Genomic DNA, 26,609 nt, shown 5'->3' with positions numbered 1-26,609 from the left:
GTGCTTTCCTCCAGACCCCGGACCTCAGCCACTACCAGTGCCAGCCCTGAAGCCTGTGGTATGATCCCCTGCTGTTCAGGACTGAAAAGCTTAAGGCAAGCACTGAAAAGCTTAAGGAAGCTCCCCTTCCCCCCCTGCATAGCCCCGTTTAGCTGATGCTATGGGGCTGGGTACAGGGAGCCTGGGCCTGGCTTCGCAGGCAGAGGATACAGTTCCCACAAACAAAGAGGATGATAAAGTAGATGCAGACCAGCATGCCGGGAAAGGATGGGCCCCCATAGGCCATGATCCCATCGTACATGATTGAATTCCAGTCCTCTCCAGTCAGGATCTGTGAGCAGAGCACAAACAGGGACTCAAGAGCCCCTGCAGCAGAGCACGGCAGAACCCCACAGCTCAATCCTGCCCTCGCGGCTCCAGCCCCAAACCCTCACGGCCCCTAGAGCCCCCTGGCCAAACCCCACCTCCCTGCTCCAGCCCTGCACCTGCACTAGTGCTCGTGACCCCAGTTGCACTTACCTGCTCCTGCCTCAAAGCCATATCACCTCTCACAGCCCCACATCCCCCTGAGCCCCAGCTCGTGCCAGGAGACCCACAGCGCAGGCGAGACTCCCCGCACACCGTCCCCCAGCCCCCTGCTGCACTTCCCACAGCCCCATACCTGGAACACACTGATGAGGGCCTGGGGGAAGTTGTCGAACGTGCTGCGCCGCACTTCCATGTCCTCAAAGTCAAACTTGCCCCCAAAAAGCTGCATGCCCAGCAGTGCAAAGACAATGATGAAGAGGAAGAGGAGGAGGAGCAGCGAGGCAATGGAGCGGACTGAGTTGAGCAGGGAGGCCACCAGGTTGCTCAGGGACGTCCAATACCTGGGGAGAAGAAAGTCAGGAGTGTGTGGGAGGTGAAGGAGGGTGAAGGCTGTGGGCAGGATCAGGTAGGGGTAGGTAGGTGCAGGGAACAGACTGTCTGGTCCAGGGGAATGTGCCAGCAACCCAGCAACGGGGGCTCTGAACCAGCACCGCTCACAGGCTGGGCACTTGGACTGCTCCAGGCAGGCCCCAGGAGGTAGAAATGAAGATCCAGGAGTGGTGTGACAGGCAAGACATCCTGCTGCCTGCACGGGGCACCAGCAGGCAGGATGGGGAAGGGGCATGAGCACACAGCAGGTTGGTGCCAGAAAGAGAAACCAGGAGTACTGGCCCACAGCACCTCCGTTTACAACACCCCGGAACCCAGAGCAAGAGAGGGTCCCCAGGAGACTTCCAGCAAGCCCTGCTCTGTCCTCCTTACCACTCCCACACCATGTCCTGGAGACAGAAATCCCCAGCTTGGCCTTGTTTCTCCATCCAGGAGAAACCAGCTCTGCTCACGCTGCAGCCCTCCCCAGGGACAAGGCCAGTGATGCCTAGGGACCGCAAGCCCCCAGTACCCACAGAGCTCCGTCCCCAACCTGGTGATCTTGAAGATGCGGAGGAGACGGATGCAACGCAGCACGGAGATGCCCAGGGGTGACAGGCTGCCAAGCTCCACCAGGATGGCCTCCAAGATCCCCGCGCACACCACAAAGCAGTCGAAGCGGTTGAAGAGCGACATGAAGTACTGGCGCAGGCCCAGTGCGTACATCTTCAGCAGCATCTCAGCCACAAAGAGTGCTAGCAGCACCCAGCTGGCATTGTCTGGGGTGGGAGATCCAGTCCATCAGAGCATGGACCTCTTAATCTCAGCACGGCACAGCAGGAGGGGAAGGAGGGCAGTGCTGCTCACCTCCCTTCTCCGCCCACCACCGAGCACTGAGCTGCCGCTGCAGCAAATGCTGTTTTTCAGGGAGCATCACAGGAGAGGAAGATGAGGAGAAGGGTGATGTGCAACTGTGTGCTTGCACGTGTGAGAGTGCGGCTGTACTGTGCGTGTGACTCTATGCAGTGCGTGCATGTATACCGTGCATAGCTGTACTCCGTGTGTCTGCGGGTAGTGTGGCTGCACGCATAAATACATGTGACTGTACTGCGTGAGTGCAGGCAATGTGCGTTTGTGTGTACTATGCACGTTCAGGTGTGAATGTACACACTCTACCTGTGTTCACCGTGCTCACCCATGTGCCTAAGAATCTATATGCTGTGCTTATATTATTATCATCATTATTATTTTTATATATAATAATAAATATGATTTATTATTATACACACGTACTATGTACATAATAACAAAAACTGTATGCACCACACGTTCAGTGTGCAGCTGTGTGACAGTGCAGTGGGGATGGTGTACACACACTTGTGTGCAGGCTGTGTTTGTGTGCTTGAGCAAGCCTGCATGTGTCTAACAGCTCCGGCACCATGTCTGTGTGGCTGCGCACGCACAGTAAGCGTTCACGCATGTCTCCAGGGCAGCAAGGTGTCCCGGGCCCTCCTGCTCCCTCAGCCTCTTTGCTCACCTTGCACCCGTGTCAGCCATTCTGGCTGGAAGTGGTGCTCAGAAGCGATGGAGAGGGTGTTCAGGGCCACCAGCAGGATGACAAGCCAGTAGAAGAACTTGGACTTCACCACGTCCCTGCACTTCCTACGAAACATTCGGTTCCAACGCCTCCACTGACGGCTGGAGAGATGGCCAAAGGGTCAGCAGAGCCAGCCAGTGGGTCCTGCCCGGCCCAGGGCTGTGCCTGCAGACTGCAGAGCAAAGCCACCCCTGCTCCCTGCTCCCTGCTCCCTGCTCCCTGCTCCCTGCTCCAGGGGCCTTTCCTGGAAAGGGCTGAGGAACGTAACCCTGCCCCTGCCACTTGGTGCATTCACTCAGGCGTTGCTGTTCACAAACACCTCCTGGCTCCTTTTTGGCCTACAGTCACCTCTGGCTGGCTGCTACAGGCCCAGCTCCTAAAGCACAAGACATGCTGCGTGGGCCACGAGAGGATGCTCGGAGCCTCGTCCCAAAGTGAAGGGGTTGTTCACCTTGACGTGGCTTTTTGCCAGCACCAGAGCAAAATTCCCTGTTTGCTGCCCGCAATGTTTGCACCTCCTCCTCAGCACACAGCCCCTGGCTCTCCCCCAGAAACCAGTGGCTGACAAGAAAGCCTGGCCCAGCCAGGACAGCAAGTGAGAGACTGGGCAAGCCCACGTGCAGAGCAGCCGATGGTTCAGCCAGTACGTACTCACAAGTAGAGAATCCACTTGTTCATGCCTTCAATTTCATACAAGCTCTCCGTCTCTGACCCTCCTTCATCCGATGGCATCATACCTATGGAGGGGACAAGATCCTGGGCTTTCCTTGGAGCCCTTGGGAGGAACATGTGGGAGGGAACCTCTCCCTGGAGCACATCGTGAAGAGCTTCCCCATCAGAGATGGAATCAAGAAATGCCACTCCAGGGAGACAGCAGTGAGAGGTTGGGCAGAAGGTTTTAAGTGTCAGGTGCAAACCAAGTAGGAGGCACCAGGAACACCTGCCCTGCAGCAAGAGCAGCAGCAACCCAGAGAGGCAGCCCGAACAGACAGCGGTGTGCACGTAGGCTCCCCCAGCGCAAGGCACTCCCAGCACGGAGAAAACTGGGGTCAGTTGTGACCTGAGCAAATGCTGAACCGCAGGAGGTTTGTAAGAGCACTGCTCACAGGTGTGGAAGAGGCGTTTTGTCTTTCCACTGTTTCCCAAGGCTCTTTGCACACATGTATCGGCTCAGCTTGAGGCATCAAAAGTTATTTCACTGGGCAGGGTGGCCTAGCACATACAGCGGCTCAGTGGCAGAGCATCCCAGGCCTTGCTGAGCCTTTGGCTAGACGCTTGCATATTCGCCTCCCTCCCTGAGCCACTTCTCATCCCTCAAAACGGTCAAACAATGGCAAGAAATTCATGCATCTGTCAGTGTGCGAGCTAGTAACCCTGCACTCTGCCCCTACACACAAAAGTGCACGTTCCTCATGGATTCTCACGGCCATTTCAAATGTATTTTGCCAAAGGAGTCCTAGGCCTTGCTAGCAGTCTGCAAATTTTAAAGACAGTGGTTGAGGTGGAGATTTAGCATGAGGGCCAAGTTACAGCTAGTTTGGGTGAGAGTCAATAAAATGATTCAGGAAAGAAAAAAAAAAAAGAGGAAGGTAGCTGTTCTGCAGAAGTCAAAGCTTTTTGTTTCATAGGTTTTCAAGCAAAAGAAGTCTTTGTGACTTCTCCAAAGGTCTCCACCCTGCCTCTCTAGGATGCTCAGTGTTAGGAACCCAACCCTGATACTAAGGGTCTTTGACCAAGCAGAGCTGGTACCTTCTCCCCTGGTCCGGTCACTGTCCATGACCTCCGCGTGGGTGATCCAGTCCATGTAGCCCTTCAGATCCTCCTCCAGCTGCTGCTTCTCCCTCAGCTTCTGAAACGTGCCCCGTGACTTGGCCTTCTCATGCTCTTTGGTGAACTCGCTGGGACAAGGCAAGCAGCAGAGTGAGACTCAGGAGGGGGACGGCGCAGGGGTCAGGTACCACAGCCCTGTGCCAGGCCAGTCCTTGTAGAAAGATAAAAGCCTGAAATACCTTATCACTCAGTGCTACCACTAGATTGCTCCAGTGAATTTCTTCTTTCTTGGCCCTGTTCTGTGACGCAAGACCATGGGGACCATCCCCCGATGCCTGATGGCAGGCAGGGTTTCTTCCCCACCACTGGCTACTCACTGGGCGCTCCTTGCTGCAGGGTGCTGTGGTTGGACAGGCCAACTAACACCAGAAGTTGGAGGCTGTGGGAGTTCTCTGGCCCTGCTAAGGATCAGGGCAAGTGGGGTCTCACCCATCTGCGGGGCAGAAGGCTGCCCCAGCCTCTCCAGCTCTCCCTGTGGGGCAGGTGAGCTCATCACATGGCAAGCGAACAGGACACTCTTCTCACGGTAACATGGAAAAGACAGGTCTGCCAGTGCAGGGGGTCCCACTCTTCTCAGTCTTTTTTAATGAATTTCTTTTCTCTCCTGGTATCTGGCTGGACTGTAGATCTGCTGCCCAGCCAGTCTGGCGTTGCCATGTGTTAGTAATAGGTCTCAGGCATTATAACAATAATTAGACATACTAAGCCTCAGGAATTGTCAGGCCTTGTCTGGATTTTCCTTACCTCAAGCATATTTTAGCTATATTTGCAAAAATATTTCAGAAACTTTTGCTGTGCCTGCAACTCACTCTACGATCAGATGACTACAGTCCTGCTGTTATAGCCAACTTCATGCAAGGGTCGGGTGCCTGTGATCTGTCTTGCGGTTTTGAGCTTGTTCTAGTTATATTAATACCCAGTTTGGTTTAACCTTGTGCAGGTGTATGGTTCTCGCCACAGAAGGCGGCTAACAAATCCAAGTAATACAGGGTATAACTAACCCTGTGAACCAACAGAGACGATGAGTGTGAGCCACTTCACACGCACAGGACTGAAACATATAAAAACCACCCTGAGCCTACACAGAACTGAGGAGAAAAGCTACCCTCACTCACCAGAACAACGCACGCTTCCCAGCAACAAAACCAGGATGCTGGCACCCCACCACAGCAATGCATAGTAGGCTGAGCGTGGCACCAGGGATTTTGCACGTGGCAGCTTTAACTGTACTACTATGGGAACTAGCACCGACTGAGTCATTTGGCACAGAAGTGTCAGGATCATTGTAACCAGACTGATGATAGCTCATTGTGGTACTTGGATAAGACTGTTGAAGCATTAATTAGAGTAACTAAAATTCTCTTGGATCCCCTGCATTCCTAACAAAGGTGGTTTCCTTAGGTTGGCCATGAGGAAATCATGTGTGCTCACAAGGGGACAGCAGTGCTGTGGGTACCCGTGAGAATGAGTGTCTCGACCCACAGCCATGGTGTAAAGACTGCTGCTTTGAGCTCCCTGCTCAGCTTCTTTTGCTGTGAGTGCTGGCAGACCACACTACAAACACCTAATATCGTGCTCCATGGCTGTGTTTGCTGACCGCTGCTTGTGCTACAGGGAAAAGATTTCTGTGTTAGGCGTTGAGCTAAAACCTCAGAGAGTCATGGACACTAGCACAAAAAGTAACTCAAGGCTCAGGGTTTCTAAGCATGCAAAAGCAGGGGAGAGGAACAGCAGAGGAAAAGGAACAGAAACTTTTCCAGGCTTCCTTCTTGTATAATTAAAACCAGCCAATGTCCACGCTCTGATAACGCTCACTGATCTGCCGGCAAAGAGAAAGGACGGGGCGGCACTTACCCACTGAGCACCCCCAGCACCAGGTTGAGGACGAAGAAGGAGCCAAGCAAGATAAGGCTGACGAAGTAGATCCAGGGCCATTCATTCCCAATGGCATCATTCACCTGGCAAGGAGAGAGGCAGATGAAGCATCCTGAACACAGTGCCTGCTGTCTGTCTCCCCTTAGGGCTCCCTCAACAGCCTCTGGGAGCTTTGCCCCCCCCTAAAATGAGTGCTTGGGATGGTAGCAGCTAAACCTGACTCTGAGCTTTGCCGCCTTATGACTTTGCATCAGGTTTTTGTGGAGGTAAAGCGAGACCCAAGCATTTTGGGGGCAGATATAAACATCAGCCCCATGCCTAAGCCTCAGCAAGACAGTCTCCCAAGGACTGCAAAACATGGGGTTTTGCCGAAGCACCCACCAGCCAGCCGTTGTTGTGCTCGGCCTGTACCCCTTCACAAAGGTGGGAGCTGGAGCACCCTCCTGTCTACCTGGAGAGCAAGGACAGCTTGAGCAGTGCCTGCAAAGATGCAGAAGAGGTGCCTGGTGCACTATGGGATGTGCATCACCGCATGAAGCTTGGTGGGGGCAGGATGTCTTTCACTGGCTGGGAGGCCTGGCCCTGCTATGGGGACCTGTGTCCTGGAGGGAATTCCTCGCCCTTTAGAGGGGTTTAGATTGGCTATGAGGGAAAATGTCTTCACTGCAAGAGCGGTCAGGCATTGGCACAGGCTGCCCAGAGAGGTGGGGGAGTCACCGTCCCTGGGGGGGGTTCAAAAAAACGTGTAGAAGTGACGCTTGGGGACATGGTTTAGGAGGCCTGGGGGTGTTGGGTTTGGGGTTGGACTAGATGATCTCAGAGGTCTTTTCCAACCTTAATGATTCTATCATTTTATGATTCTCTGAGGCAGGACCAGCAGTGACCTCTGCGAGCTGGGCACCAAGCCGAAGCTGCTGGAGCCTACCCAGTAGAGGACTTCGGTCCAGCCCTCCATGGTGATGCGCTGATAGACAGTCAGCATGGCAAAGCCGAAGTTGTCGAAGTGAGTAATGCCGTCGTTGGGCCCCGGCCAGCCGCTTCGGCATTCAGTGCCATTGATGGTGCAGTGTCGCCCGTGGCCAGAGCTGGTGCATGGGGCTGGCTTCTCTGACACCACCGTGGCAATCACATCTGAGGGGGAAAGCCGTGGTGTGAGCAGCAGGTCAGGCCAAGTAGAGCAGGTTCCAGCACTTCCCAGCCTCCTGCAGAAGCTTTCCAAAAGGGGCTTTTCCTTTCACCACCTCCTCACACCACGTACATCACCAAGCTGTGTGCTGTACCAAACATCCTTCAGGCCTGCCACACTCCCAGGCCTGACGCTGGCAAGACCAGACTTCCTGCCACCCGCAGAACCTCTGTGGTCCCCACAGCAGCCACACAGAGACATCTCTGCCGTTTCACCCCCCCGCCACAGCCCCACCTGTCCCGAGATAGTAGCAGGTCTTGTGCATCTTGCCCTTGAAGAGCTCTTGCCCAACTATGTCACAGATGATGATCATGAAGAGGACCAGCAGGGCGATGTGGAGCAGGGGCACCATGGCCTTGATGATGGAGTTCAGGACGACCTGAAGGCCTGCACCGAGGAGAAGGGAGAGGAGGTCAACCACTTCATAAACAGCTTTGGGTGCACCTTGCGTTCCTGTCAGCCCCTCTGACAAGCAGCCTCTGAAATGCCCCGTGCCAAGGGAAGAGGGGCACAGGTTGGTTGGGAATGAAATCGCTGAAGCAAAAGTCCCTTTCTCTACCCACCATAGAGCATGTGGAAGGCCTCAGCAGAGCCACGCACCAGGCAGTGCTGGAGGCTGCTTCACGCCCCTCCATTTGTTCTGGTGCTCTCATCCTGAGCTCTGGGAGAAGGAGATCCCTGCCCTGAGAAACCAGAGCGAGGTCCCAGCCCCTTTCACCCTGGCCACCCACAGGTGCTGACACTGACCCATGGAGGGAGCTACATTTGCGCTGACCTGCAGATCCCCAGTGCTGACAGTTGCAAGCTGTGGGGATGAGCAAGAACCTGTGGCTCCTCCACGCCCACCCTGTGGCTGGGCTTGACCCAGCAGCAACAAGAAACCTGCCCCATGGCCCCCCACCCTGGCCAGGCACAGGGGTTCAATCCACCCGCCAGCTCTTCACCGTGGCAGGGTGCCCAGCACCCACTCGGCACTCCGGACACCAGGCGCAGGGGTCTCAGCACACGAAACGCTCGCAGGGCCTTCACGTCAAAGCCGCCTTTTCCCCCTGAAGTCCCTCCCTGCTTCGCATTGACCTGCTCCAAGGTCATGGTGATAAGCCTGAAAGAGCCGGGGCACAGAGCAGGGAAGAAAGGGGGAGAAGCAGAAGGAAGGACAGGGAGAAAGAGAAGGGCGTGAGGATGGAGACCAAGAAACCTGTGCTAAGGAGTCAGTGCTCTGCAGGCAGGGAAGAGAGGGACAGGACTCTGCCAGCCACGCTCAGCCTGACCCAGGGAACAGCTCTTGCTAAGTCCAACTCCTGGGCGCACTCGTGGCTGGGCACCCCTCTGTGCACTCACCGCTGACCAGCGGGGGGCCCTCCCACCCCTCGTGCCCAGTGGACCCTCTCCCCGTGTGCCAAACCCCAGATGACTCCATGGCACTCCCATTCTCCAGGGCAAGGAGACCTGAAAGGCGTTAAGGAGTCAGACAGGAAGAAACAGGAGTGAGGGAGGATCCCCGGGGATATCAGGGCATGAAAAAGGGGCCCGTGGGAGCAGGGCATGAACTGAGACCGCAGGTTGCCCCCAAACCCACTGCAGTCACTAGAAAAATCAATGTAGCTGATAGGCTGTGGACCAGGCCTTGGCACAAGCTGGGCACCAGCAGCTTCCCCTCCTTGCATTACCCCAGGGACACGATGGAGAAGTCGAGCACGTTCCAGCCGTTTCGGAGATAGGCATCCGTGTGGAAAAGAAACCCGTAGGCAATTATCTTGAGCATTGCCTCAATGGCAAAGAAGATCAGGAAGGCGTATTCGATCTTCTCCTGGGGATTGGAAAGGCAAGCAGGAGAGGATGCTCCGTTAGAGCAGACTGTCACCTCCCTTGGCATCACCACCATGCACGGCTGCCCCCCCGTGTGTCTCTGGGTCGGCCCCTGCTGCCAACCCTCTGGCTGTGTGGTGTCTCCAGGACAAACCCAGCAAGCCTCAGCTGGAGAGGATGAGGAGGAGGCATCAGTGCTGCCTGCGGGAGGAAGGCTATGGGAGTATGGGAGGGTGGGGCAGCAGGCAGGAGAGCCAGAGATGTGCAGTGCCCTGGGCCAGGCACTTTTGGGCGCTGGGTTGGGAAGTGAGTGGTGGCTTTGCTGGTGTAGTTTGTAAGAGCAGGTTCCCGTAGCCCAGGGATGTGGTCCTGGCAGCGTGCCATTGAAGGGACGCAGGGGATCACGCCGCGGGCCAGAGGGTGGCATGTGGTGGCTCAGCATGCCACCCCTTCCTGCCCAGGGTAGCCTCAGCGCTGCCCGATGCGTGTGGGAGATCACAGATGGGTTGGCAGCAGGGGCCGAACCCAGAGACACACGTGGGTGTGTCAGCGGGGCCACGCCCGGGGCAGCTGACCCCGACTGGCCAATGGCAGGTTCATTCCATACCATGTGACACCATGACCAGTATATTAAGGGGGCAGTTGCAGCTTGGGGAGGTGTGGTGTTGCATGTGGTTTGTTTTGGTGGTTCTTTTCCCCCCTACCCCGACGTTTCACGCGTCTCGTTGTTTTCCTTTCCATTGTGTTTTTGTTGTTGTTTTCATTTCAATTATTAACCTGTTCTTATCTCAGCCCACGAGGGTTACCCTTCTGATTCTCTCCCCCATCCCACCGGTGGGGAGTGAGTGAGTCACTGCGTGGGGCTGAGCTGGCGGCCAAACCACCACAGCTTCTTCACGTGCTTTATTCTGCTCCTCGCTATGCAGTGGCTGCTTTTATGTTTATGCAATAAATGGATGCTTTAACTTTTGTCTTTTTGTGAATGTATAAACCAGCTACAAAAGGCATGTTTTAGATAGCTGAAGCAAAAAAAAAAAAAAAAAAAAAAAGGCTCAAAGTAGCCTTGCCAGAAATCCCTCTTCCCAGCTACGGGGCAGATGGTGGCTCTTTCCCCTCCTATGCCGCAGGAGACTTCATTCTCTCATTAAGTAACTCATGGCAGTGCTATTTTATGTGCTGGTGTCCGTGAGGTTTTTGGGAAAACTCAAAAAAAAAAACTAGGGTCAAAGCATTAGCTTCTCATTGTCTTCAGTGCAGGTACTTTCCCTCTATTTGGGGGTTTAAACAAAACTTCTCATCTGGGGTTTTGGCTTGTGGGTTCAACCCTGGTAAAGGGATGTTTTCTGTCTACCTAAAAATTAAGACCATGCATACATCTCCAAGGGACGTAGCAAGAAAAGATCAGGGGTTGTGGCAGTAAACTCAGTGCAGATGAACCACGTCCCTGCTAGGGGCTGCTGACCCCTGCCACAGCTCCCTAACACCGGGTCCAGCCCGGAGCAAGGCTGAGCACGGGGTCCCAGTAGGCACAAACGTACACACACTCCCACACACAGAGGTGCCGAAGCAGCTATATACACATAGGTATGTGCATATATACACACACATATATATATGACTGGGCACACAGGTTAAGACATACACACTCAGCACTCACAAGAACACAAACAGCACCAGCGCCCTCATCCCGTTCCCCTCTCTGGCTGATCAGAGTGAAGGTCCCTTAGTCCTTGAGTGGGGAAAAAATATATATATACACACACATATGTATATATACGTACACACACAGAGGCGTATAACGCAGCTCCCCCCAGCAGCTGGTCAGACCCTCTCTCTGCCCGGTGGCAGCCCCTGGATCCCACCCAGTGCTCCCAGCACCTGGGCACGCCAGCCCCCGAGGCCGCCCCACTCCATGCTGGCAGACACCCCTCTCTCGCACACACGCGCGGGTCTCAGCTGCCCCCACGGCACCCCGCGAACTTCCGTGGTCCCTCCAGCAGCCGCCTGCGTCCCCAGCGTCGCCTGGGCGCTGACCCCGCATCCCAAAGGCGGCCCGGAGTGCGGCTCCCGCTCCCGGGGCAATGCCGGGCTCTGCAGCTCCCGCCGGGGCCGCGGGGCGGGAGCGGGGCAGCCGCCCCTTCCCGCTGCCGCCCGGCTGCCGGCGGCTCGGCTCGGCTGCGCTGGGCTCGGCTCGGCTCGGCTCGGCTCGGCTGCGCTGGGCTCGGCTCGGCTCGGCTGCGCTGGGCTCGGCTGCGCTGGGCTCGGCTGCGCTGGGCTCGGCTCGGCTGCGCTGGGCTCGGCTCGGCTCGGCTCGGCTCGGCTGGCCTGGGCTGCGCTGGGCTCGGCTCGGCTCGGCAGGGCTCGGCTGCGCTCGGCAGGGCTCGGCTCGGCTCGGCTCGGCTGGACTCGGCTCCGCTGCGCTCGGCTGCACTCGCCTGGGCTGGGCTGTGCTCGGCTCGGCTCGGCTGGACTCGGCTACGCTCGCCTGGGCTCGGCTCGGCTCGGCTCGGGGGAGAGCCCAGGCAGGGCCAGTTCCGGTACTGCCGCCCGCAGCGGCGTCCCTCTCCGCTCCCGCCCGCCACCGGCTGCCTCGCCCTGCCCCGGGCACTGAGGCCTTCGGCCAGTGCGTACGGGAGAGAGAGACCGTGGTGGGCCCAGAGAGGGACAGGCTGCCTGCGGCCGGCTGTCTGTCCGGCTCAGGCAGCCCCGAGGGACGGGCAGGCCAAGACCCTGCAGGAGCCGGGCAGCGAGGCAGGGAGGTGCCTGGGCTGGGGAAAGGGGAAGCGTTGGGGAGGTGAATGAACGCAGGTCAGTGCGTGCCAGGAGGTGTGAGGTGTTCGTAGGCGTGGTCGCTGCTGGAGAAGGGGCAGCACAGGCAGCATTTCCATCCCCGCTCTTCACGGCGATGGGAGAAGCCCACCCAGTGGGGCAGGCTCCATCGTGGGCTCGCTGCCTTTGGGCCCCTTCCTAAGGCCATGTCTTTGTGCAGTGACAAAGCAGGAGACGAGCATGAAGACTCACGAAGCATGCAAGGAAGACAAGGATGGATGTGAAAAGGTTTTGTGAGGAAGGAGTCTTTCCCTGCCGGGCAGGTAGGAACCTCTCCGTCAGGCAGACCGCTGCAGCGTGGTTTGTTACAGCCATGTTGGTTGGTGGCTGCCAGCACAGCCCTGTGCGAAATGGTGAGCGCAGCAAGGTGCTGAGCAGTTGCCAGCAGGTGCACGTGGGGGTGTGAGCAAAGGGCTGTGGAGGAGATCAGAGAGGCCTTGAGTGTCCTCTCCACGGGCCCCAGCCTGCACCAGGCTGCACACACACCTCGCACACCCTGCCCTCTTCCTCTGAGACTTTTCCAGGATGAGTCAAAGGGGGCCGATGTTTCTTCCCAGGCTCACCGTTAGATGGGCCCCACATCCTTGCTGTCCCTGGGACAGGTTCTCCTGCACAGGCAGCAGCAGAAATACAGCTCCCGGCTTTCACCAGGGTTTAGGGGGAAGAACAAGGACTAAATGAGAAAAGGGAACATGCTTAGGCCTGCCTCACATGGAGACAGGGCTGCAGCCCTCAGTGGGAATGATTTGACTTTGGTTTGCACAAAATGTGGCAGAGTGGTGTAGGAGGGGGCAGGTTACTTATTTAACCCCTTTACAATCAAAGGTCCCCTCCTCCAAAGTGCATCAAAACTGGAGCAGCTGCAGGAGTTGTTCTTCCATGCTACCTCCCTGCCAGCGCTGTGGCCCTCCTGGCCCTTGACACAGCCTGCTGCACAGCTGCAAAGTAATTTCCCTCCATGGTGGAATCACCCTGCAAAGCAAAGGAGAGGAAGCTTTGAGCAAGGCAGCTGGTGCAGTTGGGTAGAGCAGCTCCCTGGGATGCATGGGGTTGGCTGGGGCACAGCTGGTCAGTCACACAAGGCTGTAGCATCCCTGTAGGACGGGGATACTATTTGCTGTGCGATAGGACTATAAGTAATAAGATCGCTGCAATTATTTTGCTGGCTCAGTCCAGGAAACACCAGGAAAGCCCTTCCCGGTGCCTCAGTTTTCCCTGCTGTGAAGAGATGCTGATAACCTGCCTCTCGCCCTGCCTGCCTTCCAGCTCAGGACTGTTCATACCACTCATCCAGTTGGGCTTTCCCTAGCCCAGCCGGACTGGCCAGGACACAATCCAGCCTGGGCTTGTTGGGTTCCTGCATCCAAACCCTGCAAGCAAGACTGGGGAGGTGAGGCTGAGCAAGGGGTTGAGTGACCGGTGCCAGGCAAGGGTTTCCTCTGCCCCTCCAGAAGAGCAAGCTGGAGCACTTTTTGGACCTACCATGATTCTCTGGAGCTCTGAGGTTGGGGTCAAAGTGCCTGTCAGTGAGATGGACCCAGCCCCAGAGGCTCCACAGCCCCAGCATCACAGGGTCCAGGGCTCAGCTGAGCAGTTTGCACCAAATGAAGGTAAAATCCTGCAGAGAAAGGGGACTGATCAGTTTGTGCGTTAGCCACCTTTGGCCAGAATTGGGTTCTCCACCTCACCCCGATTCAGCCGGGCGCTGCACACATTGCCCCAGGCAGCCCATCTTGCAGTTTGGGTAAGGGAGGCTGGGGGAGCAGGGGAAAGAGCTGACCTGGGACAAGGCACTTTCCTTTCAGAGACCGTGTGCCCAGCACGCAGCCTGTTCCCACCCCCAGCCCCTGTCAGTGGCATGCGAAGCACTCGCCTGCCTCCCAATGTGCTGGGTAAAGAAGCAACAGCTGCAGGGGCCCTTTTGCTGCCTCAGGAGCTGTGACAGCACCCGGGAGCCAGGCTGGGATCTAAATTTAAACTCATGCTTTGTGTGTTTGTACATGCGAGTGCAGGCTCCAGCCCCAGCTGCCCCATCGCCTCCCTCAGTGCGTGGAGGAGACGGGCTCTGCAAGAAGGGAGATCCAGAAGAGCTTCTGCTGGCTGGGACCCTGGGGAAGGGGGGCTCGGCCGTGGGGCAGGAGGGGGAGAAACACCATGGAGCCTACTTCTCCCCAGGATGATGTGAAGAAGAGGCAACAGAAGGACAAGTCCAAGAAGCCGGTACCGCCAGCAGCTCCCCGGCCAGCCAGGGCTCTGTTGTGCTTAACCCTGGAAAACCCACTGCGGAAGGCGTGCATCAGCATCGTGGAGTGGAAGTATCCTTCTGGCTGCGCGGGCTTGGCAGTGCCCGTGTGCGTGCCTGTGAGCAGGGGTGCTGGGGAGCGGGACCCTGTGGGATGCAGGCAGGAGAGCTGCCAGCCCAGTTCAGCACAGGCTGTCTAATTCGGTCTGTAAAAGGCAGCGAGGTGTTTTGGGGTGCCCCAGTGGGATGCATTGGCAATGACTGTGCAAACTGGGAGCATGAATAGGCTTATGGGGGAAGCTGGGGCCAACAAGTGGCTCAGGCCATGGGGACCTTCGGTGGAGTGGTGCGGGGGCAGGCAGGGGCAGCCTGGGTGACAAGGGCCTTGTAGGAGCGAACATGTTTTGCACTGGCAGGAGCTGTGCTGGGTAGAATACGGGAATGTCTGCTGGGAGGGCAGAGGGTTTGGCATGCGAGGAGGGGGCACAGTGCCCATCCCAGGGTGGGGATGGGGATGGGCAGAGGAGGGCCAGGCTGGGGGCGTGGGAGCTGAGCATGGAGCTGGGGACATCACGCTGCCCCAGGGCAGAGGTTTGGGGGTGTGTAGCAAGACCATAACGAGCTGCTTGGGATGATTCTGTGTGTGTGTCACCACTTGCCTGATCTCACAGCTGCTCCCTGCCCCGGGGGTGGGGGCTGGCTGGCACCCCCCGAATCCTGCTGGCACCATTGTCCTCTCGTCTCCCCTTTCCCATCCCTGCTGTCACAGGTGAAGGCTTTTGTGAGTGATACTGTTTAGAGGGACAGTATCTCTGTGCCTCTGGCTTAATTCAGGGATGGGTTTGGGTGGTTGCTCTTTGGTTAGGCATCTTTTCACTGGGGCGTTATAGCTCAGGAATTCCAAAATTTCATGTTTCTGCCACCCATCCATTAGATATTGCCTTGTTCACCTGTATTATATGGAAGGGAAGAGGATGGGAGATGAAATATTTCACTTTGGCTTCAGCAAAACATTTGGGCTCAAGGAAACACGGTGGAATTTGGGGATGTTTCCAGCAGATCCACCCCAACTTTTCTTATTTCAGTTGCTGAACTGATCTGCATGTTCCTGGCCTTGGCAGGATCATCCCAGCCCTGGCCAGGCTTTGCTCTTCTTGGAGGGGGCTTGGTTGCCTAAGGGCTGGGGGCCAGGCCCTGCCCTTAGGAAAGGCTGGCTGTGTTGCTGTACATGTAGTGCCATGGGGACACCAAACCCATGCCCCACGCTGCCAGAGAGGCCGTCTTTTTCAAAGCCCAGGGTGCCCGTTTGCAGGTGCTCAGGGCATGCTCTGGTGGTGCTGTGCTGGCCACGGATTTTGAGCTGCTGTTCCTTCACTGCAAAGGGGCTCTCTGTCCTTCAAGGTGAGGAAGAAGAGCTGTAATTGGGGAATTCTCCGTTTCTGCTCCTCTGCCATGAGGACTGGGTTGTTCTGCCAGGGAAGGGAACTGTGTCAGTGTCTTAAATAGGCACTGAGTACGGAAGAAGCTTATGCGTACACCCTAGTGGCAGGGGAAGAGCTGGAAATAGGACTTATATCTTCCAACATACTCAAACACATTCCTCCTCCTGGGCCAACGTGTGCCAGAGAGAGTGTGTAGCACAATGGGGGTCCTTCCCCCATCGGTGCCCTGGAAGGGGAGTGTGGAGGGGAGAGGTGGGTGTCCCACTAGGAAAGCTGCAGGTGGTTCTGACCTGTGCAGGACAAATGATCCAGGGCATTGGGTTTCTGCAGCGCTTCTCTTGTGCCTGGCTGTATTTATACTGCAATGCACCTGGCTGCCCTCGTTCAGGGATCAGGGTTTGCAAGGCATTGCAGGATCATTCCGGGTCCTGTGAGTTCTTATGGGCTTCAGGGCCAGGCAAGCTGCCAAGGGTAGATTAGCTGTGACCATTTTCTGTGGGATACCTGGCATCTGGGTTCAGTACGGCAGTACGCATTCCTGTTCCTTGGGCCCACCTCTGCTAGACAGCTTCTGCTGTCAGAGAACAAAGCTGGGCCACAGGAGTGGGACAGGGTCTTTTTGAGGCAGTTGGAGAGTAGGGAGCATCACTGCACTCAGTCTAGGGCGGGTGAAAGTCTGGTTGGCTTGAGGCAGAGGGGTTTTTATGCTGAAGTTCACTCACATTTCAAAAAACACGTTTGTCAGCACAAGGAAATCTGGGTACTTGTGAATTGCTGGGTATTGTGCTCAACAGCTAGCCCGGCAGGTTGGTGGTTGTTGGGACACGTCTAGCTGTGTGGTGACACCCAGGTATTCCAGGTTTATTTTGCAGCCAGGAGGACTTCAAGGCAGATGGGTGAGGAGTCTGGGGACCGTGGAGGACCACACAGCTGTAAGGTACTAAGGGCCTGATTCCTGCTGCAAGGGAGGCGCTGGGGCCCTTGGATGCTGTGTGACAGGAGGTTGCCGGAGAGAAAGAAGTGAGATTGCAGGGCAAGGAGCTGAGGAGGACGTTGAGGCTCTGGCTCAGTGGCAAGAGGCAGAGACACTGTGTCCAGTGACACTACATGCCTCTTTTTTTGGTTAGATCTGTCCCACTGCATTTCTACCTAATAACAGTGCCAGACTCGCAGAATTGCAAGCGGCAAGCTGATTCCAGCTCCAGTTACAAGGCAGGTCACACTTGAAGGAGGAGGAAATAAGTATGTGGCTGTTTTCCCAGAGCAGGGGGATGGGCAAAGGCTCTTCCCCTTCTGCACATCAGTGGCTAACGTGGCAGGACCTGAGCTGTGATTCCTGCTCCTCTTTCCACAGCTCTCTCCAACTTGCTCCGTGATGCTGAATGGTCCCTGCACCCTTCACCGTTGCAGCCACGTGGAAACTGGGATGAGTGCTGGCAACATTCATCTCTCACTGTCAGAGTAGGTAGGGAAGCCTCTAACCCCTGGGCTCTGCCCAATTACCTGGAACACAGAGGGGAACAGCTTTTCCAGCTGACTTTAGTTTTTAAAGTGGCGTCAGATTGATGGACAGAAGGGTCCAGAAAAGGCAAAATAACCTGTGGTGTGCACAGGACACAACTGACAGCACTCAGCCAGCTCAGCAGGCCAGTGTGGAAAGAATGCTCCCTAGGTGCCCCTTGTCCCACGATGCTGGATTGGACAGTGGCATGGCCACCACAGCCCAAGGCAGGCCTCAGCACAATTAGCTGGAAAGCTGAGCTAGTCAGTTGATTAACTGTGGCATAGGGGTGTCAATATGGTTGCAGGGCCTCTCTGCTGGGGTACTGAGTTTCGAGGGCTGTGCTGTAGTGGCAGCAGTCTGCATGGCTGTGCTGTCTGTCCCCACTGAGCGTGTTCCTGGGAGCTGTTCTCCTTTGGAAGGTCTACCCAAAGTGAGATGGGGATGCTGGGAAATCCTGTCTTGTACTGGAACCTCTGTACCTACTGGATGAGATTTACCAGTTTGCCCGTGATGGCAGGTTGGAATTTACAGCTGGGGATGGGGATGAAAGATCTCAAAACAGTTTATGGGGGTAGGCGCTGGCTGTGGTCGTAAGTGTGGATGTTGGCTGGTAGGACGATGGAGAGGGGAAGGGGCTGGTGGGGAGTGTGGCGAGTTGTCACTGCTGATTTACGCTGTAGGCGGGTCCGTCCCAGGGGACAGCCAGACCAACATTTTCATTTCCTCCACCTGCTTTTAGTTTCAGAGGCTTCCATGGATACAGGCAAGGCAAGTGGATCGGGGACAACTGAGACGTACTCATCAAGAAACATTATTGGGCAGAAAACTTTGAGATTAGCGTTATGACCAAAAATGTTTCTTGTAGGTTTTTGCATCATGCTGTACCCAGCTGTCTTCTGGCAGCCCGAGGCCACTAGATGAGTGGAGGAGACCCCCTTGCTTTGAGGTATGTGCCTAGCTGCGTGGTGCCGTGGCTAGGCACAAGCACTTTAGAGCTGCAGCAGGGCCTGGATGTGACCAGCATAGGGGCAGCAAAAGACGATGCTGTCGTCTTCTGACCAGATGTGTGGTGCACTCCCAGGGTACCACAGGGTGGCAGATTTGGACCACGCTGGGAGGAACAGAGAGTTCTGCCTCCAAGGTCCCAGAGCCAGAGTTTGAGCTCTTTTGGAGCTTCAGGAATGTGGTAGCTGAAGCTTGACCATGAGGTTTCAGTGGCCCAGCAGATCAGTGACAGCAGCAGGAGCCTGTGCTAGGGCCTTCAGGGGAAATATAAATTCACCGTATTTGTTCAAGAGATGTCACAGGCCCAAACAGCACAATTCCGCCTTCTAGGGAGTGAGATGGAGCTCAAGCTGAGCACTCCAGTTACTCCCAGCCCATGGCACTCCTGGGGACAGTCACAGGCGTGCTGCCTGCACTGGGGCACTGAGGCTGTAGGACACCCAGGGATGTTAGCAGCTGGATGTTCTGCTAGAGGAGACCCTGGCTGAGCTGTCTTGCTAGATACCTTCTAGTCAGGGAGACATGCCCACCTGAGATCCGCTGCTCAGCAGCGTCTCCCTCACGGATGCTGAGCACAGATGGAGCCAGGGGCAGCACATTCCAAAGGGTGATGCTTTGGTTAAGCGTCTACATTATGCAGGAGGGTCCTGACCCTTCAGGATGATTCGCTGAAGGATGATCAGGGGGAAACAATCAGCTCTCCCATGCCCTTGTTATTGCTCCACTGCAGCCTTTTAATTTGTGCCCCTGCCCCATATGTGCTGTGCCAAAGCTTCCCCTCTCCAGCAGACATACCCTGAGCGTCCAGGCCCTGCATCTCATCCTGGCCCATTCCCCCCTTCCCCGGCCACCCAAGAAATGGGCAGCAACTGAGGATGCGCAGAGGGTGAAGGCTGACTGCTCGCTCTGGTTCTCTGCCCCAGTGAGAGGTTGTTCCCCCATAGCCAGTGGGGTTTCCCCGCACATACCCATGCACGGCTGTACCTGCTTTTTTGTTCTTGCCTTCGCTCCTTAACACTTTCTCTCAGACCCTTCGAGATCATCATCCTCCTGACCATCTTTGCCAACTGTGTTGCACTGGCCATCTACCTGCCAATGCCTGAGGACGACACCAACGTTGCCAACTCCAGCCTGGTAAGGCACAGCCCTTCCCGCTCTCCTGCTGACCCTCGTGACTGGACAGCCAGGTGCTCGGCTTCGAGGGCTCTGCGGAGCTGGGCCCTCTGTGGCGGGGGTGCAAGAGGGTAATACCTGTAGTGGGGGGATCTGGTGCTGCCCTGGGGATGCAGTCAGATGTCGTTGGTCCACTGAGAGATGCTGCAAAGGCAGAGGCAGGCAGGGTGGCGGAGAGACCGCTGCAAAATGGGTTTTCAGAAGGGCTGAAACCACCCCTAGGTTGAGATCAAAGGCAGCAGATTAGTGTGTGAAGTACACAGGAAGGAGGAACTGATGCCAAAAAAAGAACAAATTCCGTCAATTTTTTTATCATGACACTTCCAAAAGGAAACGTCCTGTTCCAGAAAGGCTGGAATGTTTTGTTTCAGCATTTTTGGAATAACATTTTCTGACCTTTCATTTCAAAACTGTATTTTAATTTTGGTACTTTTTATTTAAGAGGGGGAAAAAACCCATCTCTGTTAAGCAGAGACTTTGCTCCTTTCCAATCAGTTATTCCTTTTTTTTTTTTTTTTCCCCCCAGTCACTCCATTTTGCCTGGAATAAGGCATTTTGATAGGAGCTAAATCGATAGTTTGCACTATTTTTAGTTTGCCACCCTTTTCCCCTCTTCAGATCCCCCTTGCGGTTCAGTCCACATCGCTTTCCATTGAGAGTCTGAGTTTGGTGACTGAATCAAAGCATCTAAATATGCCCTTTTTAAAAGAAATGTTCTCTTCTGCTAACTTCAGGACTCCTCAGCGTCGGGTTGGGGTGTGTTGTGTGCAGGTATTGCTGGCAACTTGTGACTTAAAAAAGCACCTCTCTGGTTTTTACCTGTTCGTTAGAGACTCTGCAGAGGAAAATATTAAAGCAGTCAAAGAATCTGAGATACAGAATACAAAGTAAGCTTTTACTTGTGCAATTTTTAGTTCCTTGAAATGCTTTTGTCTCTCTCCTCCTCAACAGGCTTTTAGTGGCACTGAAGATAGCGTTTACTTGTAATTTCCTTGGGAAAAGAAGAAAAGGGGTCATATTGGCAATGTGTTATTACATCTTTTAAAAATAAGTCCAAGGTAGGCCCACAGAGGAGGAGAATTAGAAAAACCCATGGAGAGTTAATTCTTGGGGTGCTTGTTCAGCCTCCCAGTGTGCTGCAAGCTTGGGGCAGAGTTACGCTCAAGACACTGATTTTTGTTTCTTCCCTGCCCAAGGGGGCACAATAGGATTTGAAAGGTGCAGTTATCTCAGCTGAGAGATCAAAGAGAAAGCGAAACTGGGGCAGGTTGAGCGTGGAAAGCAGGAGGTGGGGGCAGCAGGGATTGGGGGCTTCCCGCTGGAAGGGGTTTGGGGATTTGGCTGAGAGCAGGACACCTGCAAGGGCAGAGCTGGAGAAAGGCCAGCAGCATGTGGCAGTGTGGCTCGATCGGGGGGGACAACCTGGCAGCAATGCACCTCGCAGTGCTCCGGCGCAGGCACTGATGCTGCTCAGGAAGGACCAACAGCCTTCCCCATTAATGGGAGGCAGGCAGGCAGGTAGTAATGTCCTCTACAAATGAGATGTCATCTGTTTGTATTTACTGTATGTTAGATTACTTATGCTATATCCTATTGGGGGATTTTTCAGCCTGTTGCCATGCCAACAGCTCTCTGTATCGGGAGCCTGGCAGCCCCAGGCCTCTCTTTCATCCATGCTCTGCATGTCCCTTTGTCATCATGTTCTGGCAGCTTTGTAGGAGCAGTCCCAGCTAGGAGCTGAGCCAGACCCGTACCATCTTGCGTATCAGGCCGTGCTCTCTACGGGACCCGCAGGTAGTGCAACAAAGGCTTGTTGGAGGTGTTTTCCTGCAGCAGAGAGATGCTGCAATGCATTAATTCTGTCCCTGTCACTTTTTAAACTCCCTCTCTTCATTGCCCAGTCTGCTTCAGAGAGGATTTTGTTTATCTAAGACCTTGAAATTGTTGAGGAGGCAAAATGTATGAGGGGAGCTGAGTCAGAGCAGCAAGGACATTGCCCCACATTATTTGTGGAGGCAGGATCTAGGCTCAGCCTAGAGAGCTCACTGCTAATGGATGTGCAGGAGCCTGACCAGCCCGAGTTCCCTTCAGAGAAGCCTCCTGCATCCCAGGCACTTGATGCAGTGAAAGCCACCCTGCTCTAATGCTGGGGGTCTCCAGTGAGGAGAGGCTTGGGAAGGGAGGATCTCCTGTGAGGCCTCTGCTGCCACTTTCTTCCCGCAAGGTTGGAAAACCTGGAAAGCAGCCAGGCTTCTGACTGTGTCTTTCCAGGACCACCCAGTGAAGATTTGCAGACAGCATTTACACTAGATTTAGAATTAGTCTCATGAAAGCTTTGTTAACCAGAACTCATTCTGGGAGGTGACAAAAGTGTATTTAATAACCTGTAAATCTTCTACGAATCCATTTCACTTTATCCTGGAAAAAATACAGTTGTTTAGTTTCAACATCTTTCATTCCTATTCTTTTTAGATTAGAGTTCTTCTAATCCAGAAGATTTTTTTGTAATGCTGTTTTTGTCTAATTTTGTCTAATTCTAATGAAATCAAAATACTGTCTTTGATGCTGATGAAATGATTTTGACTTTCCAACTCAATCAAAAATTCAAAGTGTTTATTTTCACTTTGACTTGAGTTTTCAAAATTGTCGGTGAGCTCCAAAACACGCTGTCCTTCATTAGAGGCCTTGCCCCAGGAGCAGGCAAGTTCAGAAATGTGTTTAGCAAGGCAGGTTACTCAAAGGGATTCACCCAAGAAAGTACAGATGTCTGCACGTGAGCTGGCTGCCTGGACTCCATTTACGGTCAACGGAGAAATAAAGGCAAATTTAGAGTAGGGTTTGTCTTGTAGGGCAGTTGGTCTGCTCCTGCAGTTCTGATGGGTGGCGGCTGACATGCTGCACGCACTAACGTACCTGCTTTTCCCCACCAATGGGACCCAAGGGCTCAGAGGGAGGCCACCCTTTCAGAGCATCCAAAAGCAGCTGGGCTGAGTCCCGTGTGCTTTGTAAAACTATCAGGTAGAGCATGGGGCCTGGTGAGTGGGGGACGGAGCTGGAGCTCAAGCTGTACAGAAGACACTTTTAATAACACAGGTGACGGCCTATGTGTAGGCAGTCTGCTAGTATCACAGATAATGGCTCTATGTTTAAGTAGAACAGATGTTTCATATAGAGGAATATGCTTCCAAAAATCCTGCCATTTTGGGTTGCATTGGGTTGTACCTCAGCCACAGGGGTCAGTGACCTGAACACAGCTCCAGGCACAATTCGGTTACAGGAATATGGGTGTCTGATGCTGTTGCAGGTGTCCCAGACCTCCATCTGTGGCTCTGGAGGCCTGTGACTTGCTTGTGGGTCCTGTGTAACGTCATCTGCTCCAGGATTGTCTCATGTAGCCCAGGGAATCTCCAGTAGCACTGAAAACAGCTGTGTTCAGGCAGCTGACCTGTGTCTAGCAGTCCTTGAGCAGAGATTGCTGATCCAGTGCTGGTTTTGAAGCGTGAGTACCTGCAGTTGGGTGTCCCCTGAGGCTGGCATGGGTCACTCACTGCAGGAAAGGCCTCTGCATGGGGTTTTCCTAGAGCCTTGGGTCACCCTTGATCTCCTGGGGTCCTCTAATAGCTGTGAGAATAGACCACACGCCCGCACATCTCCACGCACAGACTCGGTGCATGGGACTTCAGAAACTGCAGTTGCTTTTACCCAGCATCTTGAGAGAGGCACATAAAGATGCAGCTGTACAAGTGTCCCCTGCCTCAATCCTCCCCTTTGCTCTGGGCTGGGGCTGCTGTCAAGGACCGGCACCCTGCCCAGCTTGTGACTTGGCTGGCCTAGCAGCCTCCATGGCTCAACCTGGGGTTTTGGGTAGGCAGCTAAGCCAGGCCCCTCTGATGTCCCTCTTGCTGTCCCGTCCTGGCCCTACTCACGGGCACTCGGCCACCCCAGCAGCCTTTTCACATACAGACCTGCCATCACAAGGTTGCCTTCTTTCAGGCTCCTCCCCCGTGTACAGAGCTGGCGAGAGGATTTCACCTCCCCTTTGCACAGATCCCAGCTGTGACTTTTGCTGCACGTTACCGATACACAGCTCTCACCCTCCAGTTTGGCCAGCAGAGCTGACCACTTGTCCTGAATGCCAGTAAAAAATACAGCAGCTTCCAAAGCCTGCCCCGTCAAGCAGGATGCCCCGTGGTCTCCAGCTCTGCAGCAAGGCTTCCTCTGAAGGGACCTTGCTGACCATCTGCTCCCAGCCCTGGAGAAGGGCGGAACAGCGGCAGCTCCCCTGGATTTCTTTTCCTCTAGTTGGGTTCTCTACACCCTGGGTCTGACAGGCAGCAGCTGAGCCCCTGTCTGTGCTGTCTCCAAATCATTCTCCTGTCCATGGTTTTGCTGGCTGAGGTGGCAGCATCCAGCAAAGCCTTTTCAAACTGAGCAGATCTAGGGCATCTAGTCCAGGGACAACCCTCAGGAATGCCACCAATGAGTCCCACAGACACCCGACCAGCCGTGGTGCAGCTGGTGTGCGGGGAAGGGACATGGAGCAATGAGGAGCTCTGGACAGTGAGTGAGGGAGACGCAATGGGGAACAACTCGTAGGGCCTGGCTCCTCCATGCTTGCAGAGCTGCTGGAATGGTTTATTGCTTTTTCGGTCCCTATCTCTGCGGCCCTGGGGTTTGTCAAGCCCAGGTCTGTCACGTGTTTATGGGAAAGAAGGAGCTGTGGCTGGGGGCTATGGCAAGAAAATCACAGCATCACAGAGTAGCTGAGGGTGGAGAGGCCTCTGGAGATCATCTAGTCCAATCCCTTGCTCTAAAAACTTTTTGCAGACGATTCAAAAACTCTGCCAAATTCTTTCCTGCACCTCTTGCCATCCCAAGCACTCCCCACGCTCTGACAGAGGCCACTGTGAGAAACAGAAGTGTTTCTCTCAGTGTCTCTTCCCGGACATGCAGGGTACCAGGGGTTCCCACCATGTACTCAAAGGAGCCTTCCTCTGCTCCAGCCCTCATTTTTATCTTGATTTCCAAAGGAAGGGGAGCCTATGAGATTGCTGTAACTGTGTTCCCATGCATTCATTAACTGTCCTGTCCCCTTTTCCTTCTCAGATCTGCAGGGCTTGTCTCACTACATTCAGGGGAATGGAAGAAAGGCACAGCTACTCTCTTCTGCAAAGCATGGTTGCTGCAAGGGTGTTTTGTGTTTAAAAAGCCCTTATGAAAGACTTCAGCAGCACAGCTACGTGCCCTGCATGTACTGGTGCAGGCAGTCCACGCACGCATCCTGGTCAACCCACTGGTGCACGTACAAAGACCATTTCTACTGGGGAGGGTGGTCAAACACTGGCACAGGTTGTCCAGGCTGGGTGTGGGATCTTTGGAGTCATTCAAAACCTGCAAGGACTAATTTCTGAGCAACCCGTTACAAGCTGGCCCTGCTTTGAGCAGCGAGGGCTTAGACTAGGTGATCTCCAGACATCCTGGCCAGCCTCAAACCTGTGATCTGTGACAACTGTCTCAGCCAGAGCAAGGGCCACCCTGCAGCCTGGCAGCAGAGGTGATGGGGGCTGGGGCCGCAGGGCAAAGTGGAGCAAGGGCCTGGCTGGGACTGAGAGGCTCAGGGGGAGGTGCAGGGGCTGATGGTGCAGGAGCAGGAACAGGGGGCACGGAGGAGGGCAGGAGGCTGGGGACAGTTTGGAGGGGTCAGGGAGGAATGTGACTGCTGGGAGTCCTGCTCCACACGGATGTCTCTGCAGGGAAGCAGAGGTAGCTATCTGGATTTGTTACGGTCACACTGTCCCCTCACCATCTATCCCCCACTTTGACCAGCCAGGTGCCAAGCCCTGCCCCCCCGTTCCCTGGGAGGAGACACCAGGGACAAGGGGCTGGTGCCCATTCTGGAGAGCCCTGCGTGGCCGTAGGGGCCGGGAGCCGACATTGCTGAGCAGGCTGGAGCTGTGTCATGTTGCACTGCATCGGCGTGGTGCACGCTGTTATTCCTGCTGCTCTGTGGCTCATTCGGCAGCCGCAGGTCGGGTTACTCTGTGTCCCCTAACATGGTTGAAGCATGTGTGTGTGTAGCAGCCTGGTGTGTTATAAAGACCTCTATCTTTTTATAGTGGCTTTTTGAAGGCTGGGCTCTTCATACACCCAATCCCAGCTCTGCCAGGCAGCCCAGCCACCCTCTCCTAAGCAGCCTCCTGCCATGGGCCAGGTTTGAAACCTGCTGCTCACTGACTGCGCATGGTGGGCAAACACCATTGGAGCCGGCCAAAGCACTCACCTGGTCTGGGCTTCTGAAAGGGACCTCCAGGGAACAGCAAGTCACCTTTTGATTCTGGGCAAGTGCTTTTTAGAGGGGCATCCCTGCCAGTCAGAGACCCTGGAGCCTGACTCTGTCCTGTTGGATGAAGCAGGGCAAGGGATTAGCTTTTGCAATGCTGGGGTTCCAGATTGGATCCTGACCCTCACCAGCCTGGGCCTTGGCAGCTGCAGAGCTGCTGTAGCTTGCAGTGGGCTCCCCATTTCTCCTCCATTTGCAGCAGGGAAGATCCCCCACCACACCACTGGCTGCTGGTGCAACTCTGCAGTCCCTCCATACCTGAAATAATCCTCACGATAGTTGTATCTGTATGTCTGGGATTCCAAGGACAGGCTTTTGGGGACAGACTAGGGGGGATCTGTCACTGATAAGACAGGAAGGTGAGTGGCATCGAGTTGCCTTAGGTAAAACCTTGAAGACAGAACCCTGATAACACCAGTAAACACAATGCTTAGGTCTCTGCTCTTACCATTGCTGCCCTCAGATCCAACAAGGAACTGGCACTTGTATGGGTGACAGACATACAGGGAGACTTGGCACAGCCACTGCTGCTGAACACGGTAATTGAGCAAGCAATGCTTCTGTCTGAGCCCTGGCCCTGGTTGCTTGAGGGACCCTGGGAGGAAGGTATGCTTGCAGCACTGCAGCCTTCCCCAGTTTGGCCTCAGAGAGACGTTTCTGCCTTTCTGGGTGCAATTCCTTGCAGAGCCCAAGCAGGGATGCTCTTTGCCCGTCATGGGGTGCAGATGGAGGAGAGGGGCCATGGAAGACCAGAAATATAAATACCCCAATCCATCTGGGTGCCTCGGAGGGATTTTAATCCCAGTCTGGAACAGGGTGTCAGCAGCAAGGGCAGTGATCACAGTGACAGGCAGAACCAGGTGGGCTCTTGGATGTGCTC

The 26,609-nt window shown here is 55.0% G+C and overlaps 2 protein-coding genes across 2 annotated transcripts in view; one reads left to right on the top strand and one right to left on the bottom strand.

The window, feature by feature from the left end:
* Positions 1 to 11,727, bottom strand: part of LOC142067112 (voltage-dependent L-type calcium channel subunit alpha-1S-like) — a 50,625-nt gene extending 38,898 nt beyond the window's left edge. The window contains exons 1-11 of the mRNA XM_075115411.1: positions 9,056 to 11,727; positions 8,354 to 8,487; positions 7,620 to 7,772; positions 7,125 to 7,330; positions 6,179 to 6,282; positions 4,244 to 4,392; positions 3,150 to 3,231; positions 2,435 to 2,595; positions 1,451 to 1,676; positions 662 to 869; positions 211 to 331 (exon numbers count right to left, since the gene is read on the bottom strand). Coding sequence (XP_074971512.1) covers positions 211 to 331; positions 662 to 869; positions 1,451 to 1,676; positions 2,435 to 2,595; positions 3,150 to 3,231; positions 4,244 to 4,392; positions 6,179 to 6,282; positions 7,125 to 7,330; positions 7,620 to 7,772; positions 8,354 to 8,487; positions 9,056 to 9,804 — 2,293 coding nt within the window. The 5' untranslated portion in view covers positions 9,805 to 11,727. The remainder of the gene's footprint in view (positions 1 to 210; positions 332 to 661; positions 870 to 1,450; positions 1,677 to 2,434; positions 2,596 to 3,149; positions 3,232 to 4,243; positions 4,393 to 6,178; positions 6,283 to 7,124; positions 7,331 to 7,619; positions 7,773 to 8,353; positions 8,488 to 9,055) is intronic.
* LOC142067111 (voltage-dependent L-type calcium channel subunit alpha-1S-like) overlaps positions 11,536 to 26,609 on the top strand; it is a 65,392-nt gene continuing 50,318 nt past the window's right edge. Inside the window, exons 1-5 of the mRNA XM_075115410.1 lie at positions 11,536 to 12,002; positions 12,184 to 12,286; positions 13,475 to 13,633; positions 14,199 to 14,338; positions 19,245 to 19,350. Of these exons, the coding sequence (XP_074971511.1) occupies positions 13,628 to 13,633; positions 14,199 to 14,338; positions 19,245 to 19,350 (252 nt within the window). The 5' untranslated portion in view covers positions 11,536 to 12,002; positions 12,184 to 12,286; positions 13,475 to 13,627. The remainder of the gene's footprint in view (positions 12,003 to 12,183; positions 12,287 to 13,474; positions 13,634 to 14,198; positions 14,339 to 19,244; positions 19,351 to 26,609) is intronic.

The sequence above is a fragment of the Phalacrocorax aristotelis genome, chromosome 21 (assembly GCF_949628215.1).
Source record: "Phalacrocorax aristotelis chromosome 21, bGulAri2.1, whole genome shotgun sequence".
Lineage (NCBI taxonomy): Eukaryota > Metazoa > Chordata > Aves > Suliformes > Phalacrocoracidae > Phalacrocorax > Phalacrocorax aristotelis.
The sequence above is the reverse complement of the archived record's forward strand: the minus strand, read 5'-3'. Positions and strand labels throughout refer to the sequence as shown.